We start from the raw sequence: 4,449 nt of genomic DNA on the forward strand, positions 1-4,449 counted from the left end.
CTGCACGGGCTGCCGTTGTTTATTACTGGGTCCCGTCGCGCACCCGTTATACGGAAATCTCGACGTGCGCCCCGGCGTGAGAGTAAAAACCCGAGAGGTCTCCAGACAGCCTGCGCGTATCACACATACGGGTCTACATTAAACACGTGTAACATGCAGCTCTATATTAAACACGTCTGGATCATCTGAGAGGTCTCCAGACAGCCTGCGCGTATCACACATACGGGTCTACATTAAACACGTGTAACATGCAGGTCTATATTAAACACGTCTGGATCATCTGAGAGGTCTCCAGACAGCCTGCGCGTATCACACATACGGGTCTACATTAAACACGTGTAACATGCAGGTCTATATTAAACACGTCTGGATCATCTGAGAGGTCTCCAGACAGCCTGCGCGTATCACACATACGGGTCTACATTAAACACGTGTAACATGCAGGTCTATATTAAACACGTCTGGATCATCTGAGAGGTCTCCAGACAGCCTGCGCGTATCACACATACGGGTCTACATTAAACACGTGTAACATGCAGGTCTATATTAAACATGTGTAGCATACAAGTCTACATTGAACACATATAACATACAGGTCTACATGAAACATGTAACATGCAGGTTTCAAGTTTGGTTTATTTGTCACATACATAGTCATACATGGTATAACTCGCAGTGAAATGGTTGAGAGTGCTCTGTCCAAACTGACGAAAAAGACAGGGGTGTATATATATATATAAAACAATGTATGTACTATATATATATATAATATGTATATATACACAATGTACAATGTATATATGGATGTATGTGTATGTACACAATGTACAATTCCAGTTTACAAATTTACAGATTTACAGATTTACAGTCACATGGTGGTGGTGGTCCCCACAGTTTATCAGTTGCCCTGATTCAGGGCCCAAATGGGGCCCTGTGGGAAGAAGCTCCTCTTCACTCTCTCTGTCTTGGTCTTCAGGGAGCGAAAGCGCATCCCTGACCTCAACAGAGAGAAGAGCTTATTTTTGGGATGGGTGGGGTCCTTCACAATCCCCCTGGCCTTGGTCTGGCACCGCTTTTAATAGATGGTCTACAGGTCAGGAAGTTCCGTATGAGTGATGTGCTCTGCTGAACGCACCACTCTCTGGAGTGCTTGTCTGTCCTGCTTGGTGCTGTTCCCAAACCAGACTGTGATGTTCCCCGTGAGGATGCTCTCGATAGTGCAGGTGTAGAAGTTCCGCAGTACCTTGGAGGGCAGTTTGAAGTCTCTTAGGCATCTGAGGTGGTAAAGACGCTGACGAGCCTTCTTTGCCAGGGAGTTGGTGTGGCGGGACCAGGACAGGACCTGCGAGATGTGAACTCCAAGGTACCTGAAACTGTCTACTCTCTCCACCGTTGATCCGTTGATCCTCACAGGTTGGACACAACCCTGAGGAGCTCCAGTGCTGAGGGTGAGGGTGGATGAGACACAGTTGCCCACCCGTACTGATTGTGGTCTGTCTGTTAGGAAGTTGGAGATCCAGTCGCACAGGGATGTATGCAGTCCTAGATCCTCCAACTTAGTAGTGAGTAGGGAGGGGATGATAGTGTTAAATGCTGAACTATAGTCGACAAACAGCATTTTAACATAATTTCCCCTCCCTTCGTCCAGGTGAGTCAGTGTAGTGTGGAGCAGCTGTGCAATCGCATCGTCAGTGGAGCGGTTCTGGCGGTATGCAAACTGCAGAGGGTCCATGGAGGCTGGCAGTGAAGATGTGATGAGGTCTCTGACTAGCTTTTCAAAGCACTTCATCACGACTGATGTGAGGGAAACAGGGCGGTAGTCACTGAGGCCGGAGGGTGGAGGTTTCTTTGGGACGGGGACGATGGTGGATCGCTTGAAGCCAGATGGGACGATACCGAGCGTCAGGGAGAGGTTGAAGATATCGGTGAATACCGGGGCTAGCTGGTCTGCGCAGGCTTTGAGGACCCTCCCGCAGATAGCACTTGGTCCCACCGCCTCTGCTCACGTCACTCTATGTGATGAAACTACATGAAACACATGTCTGGATAATCTGAGAGGTCTCCAGACAGCCTCTGCATATCAAACATACAGGTCTACAATAAGCACGTGTAACATACAGGTCTACATTAAACACATGTAGCATGCAGGTCTACATTAAACACATTTCTGGATAATCTGAGAGGTCTCCAGACAGCCTGTGTGTATTAAACATACAGGTCTACATTAAACACGTGTAACATACAGGTCTACATCAAACACGTGTAACATGCAGGTCTACATTAAACACGTGTGTGTATCGTTTCCGTTTGATCTGCATAGGGTGCATATGGTTGTCCACGTGTATGATGTGTGTTGGTATGAAACCAAGCGATATTTGACTAACTAAATAACAAATGGTTGGCAAATCGGTGATTCAAAAGGGGGGCCGTCGTGTCTGACCTAAGCTTATCAAGACGACCGTTTAATGACCTCTTCCACATGCCTACATAAACAGACCACAGCAGGTCGGGGAAAGCGGAAGATGTCTACACAGAGACACACGCCCTGCGCTCGCTTGGCTTCAGACGCGTGCATGGACCACGCGCCACAAACCGAGCCCGAGGGGTCAGCAGAATGTGGCTGCTTTGTCCAGTGACGGTTCTCTTTATCATCTCGGCAGGTTAGTAGAAGGTGCTTTTATGGGCGAGCGGGGTTCGTCCAGCGTTCATGGTGATGTTTGTGTGGCACAGGAAGCGGCGCCTCTCCGCCGACCTACGTGGACGTTCGCGCGAGGGATACGTGGAATTTAGAGGTGCGCTGGACGGCGGATGGCGAACGACGCCGCGGGGTGCAGGTTTATGAAATTCAAATTGGGCGCAACGAAAACTTTACCGTCGTCGACCAGGTACGCGATGCCCGATTGATTTTACTACTTCTGCTCTGTCATGAAGTATAATGCGAGTTGGGCTTTTGAAAAACGTTTTCAGAGAAACGTGAGTAAAGAGGCGCCGGGAGCAGGTGTTCTATTCCTCACGTGGGTCTGGACATCAGCACTGCCGCTCCAGTGCGCGGACCACTCCGTGCGTATCAGATGCGTCTTTAGTTCGTCGCTCACAAGCTCCTGGAGTGCATGGACAACTGCATACGGTAAGAAAGCGAGAGCCTTAGTCTTTCGGTCTTTGAGCTCTACTAAAACCTGACCTTTCACTGCGATCTGTCTCATGTGTGTACCGCACGAGCCGCACATGATAGTTTGGGAACAGTGTGTGTGGAGGAACATTCACACTGACGCTCCACACCGTGGCTCCAGTGTGACTGTAGAGCGTGCTCTGTGTTCTGGTCTCAGGGCAGCAGCACTCGCCCTCTGGACAGGTCCAGCTCTTCCCCGTGCAACAGGTGTTGCAGGAGGGCACCTCCACCATCTTCTGCTGCATCCCGGCTGACGGCGCAAACGTCACTGCCATGAAGCTGGGCAATGTTCTGTACACGCTCAGCCCGGTGGGCGGCCGCGTACAAGCCATCCGGGAGGAGCGGCTCGACTCCTCGCTGTTTGGCGTGAACCTAATCTGTCAGGACGACTCGGGCAGCAAGAACATAGTCTTAAACTACGTCACCTGTGAGTACTTAGGGAACGTGTGTTTACTCTTAAACTACGTCGCCTGTGAGTATCTGGTGAAAGAACGTGTGTTTACTCTTGGGCTTGTGTTGTTTGCAAGGAAACAGTCAAACTGTAATCACTTCACATGCCATTATATAATCTGACTGGCTATTGGTTATGTTTTTAAAGCACAAAACCTGTTACATCTTTTTAATCAGAAGGTTTGTTTTCCTAGAGGAAGTGAAGTGAGATGCCGTGTTTGTTCCTTAGTTCCTCCGCAGAGGCCACAGAACCTGAGCTGTGAGACCAGCGACCTGCGGAATATCGTCTGCTCCTGGATAGCCGGCAGGAAACCCAACCTGAGCAATAACCACCGTCGCCGCTATACTCTCCAATTCCAGTCAGTCCAATCCCAATATCAGCACTGCATCACTGGGACTAGGAATTGGCCGCTGTTAGATACAAAATACTGACAGATGATTTTTCATAGTGGAATCTTGAAAATGGTTAACAAAATAAATTCTAAATCATTATTTAGGGTCAAGTTATTCATTTCTTTTCTAAGGAGCTGTGTAATAAGGAGGCTGATGGACCAGAGATTTTGCTTTCTGCTTGGTAGGGTGTATGTTGTAATGGCTGGATGGCTGCATGTTAGCCCTTACTAAGGAACTGACACTAGATGCCGTATTGAGATTAGAATGTGGCTGTGCATCAACCGATAAAGCCCCAAAAGGAACTAACGCTGGATGTTCTTTCTGCGAGGCCGATCGTATCTCTGGTTTATCTAGTTAGAATCAGGAGTGGCACTGGCAAGAAATGTTGCTTTGGTGACTCTGGGACTCGTGACGCACGACCGATATTTGACATCCTG

General features: G+C 48.8%; 1 protein-coding gene across 6 annotated transcripts in view; it reads left to right on the plus strand.

Annotated features, from left to right (window-relative positions):
- The first annotated feature begins 2,488 nt into the window (after positions 1-2,488).
- osmr (oncostatin M receptor) overlaps positions 2,489-4,449 on the plus strand; it is a 12,625-nt gene continuing 10,664 nt past the window's right edge. For 5 of the 6 annotated variants that reach the window (XM_081712334.1, XM_081712284.1, XM_081712238.1 and 2 more), the window contains exons 1-5: positions 2,489-2,660; positions 2,731-2,885; positions 2,968-3,127; positions 3,327-3,596; positions 3,849-3,978. In XM_081712334.1, the coding sequence (XP_081568460.1) occupies positions 2,615-2,660; positions 2,731-2,885; positions 2,968-3,127; positions 3,327-3,596; positions 3,849-3,978 (761 nt within the window). In that variant the 5' untranslated portion in view covers positions 2,489-2,614. The remainder of the gene's footprint in view (positions 2,661-2,730; positions 2,886-2,967; positions 3,128-3,326; positions 3,597-3,848; positions 3,979-4,449) is intronic. The other variant, XM_035525903.2, reaches the window with a different exon arrangement.

The sequence above is a fragment of the Electrophorus electricus genome, chromosome 1 (genome assembly GCF_041902795.1).
Source record: "Electrophorus electricus isolate QZ-2024a chromosome 1, ASM4190279v1, whole genome shotgun sequence".
In the NCBI taxonomy this organism is placed as follows: Eukaryota; Metazoa; Chordata; class Actinopteri; order Gymnotiformes; family Gymnotidae; genus Electrophorus; species Electrophorus electricus.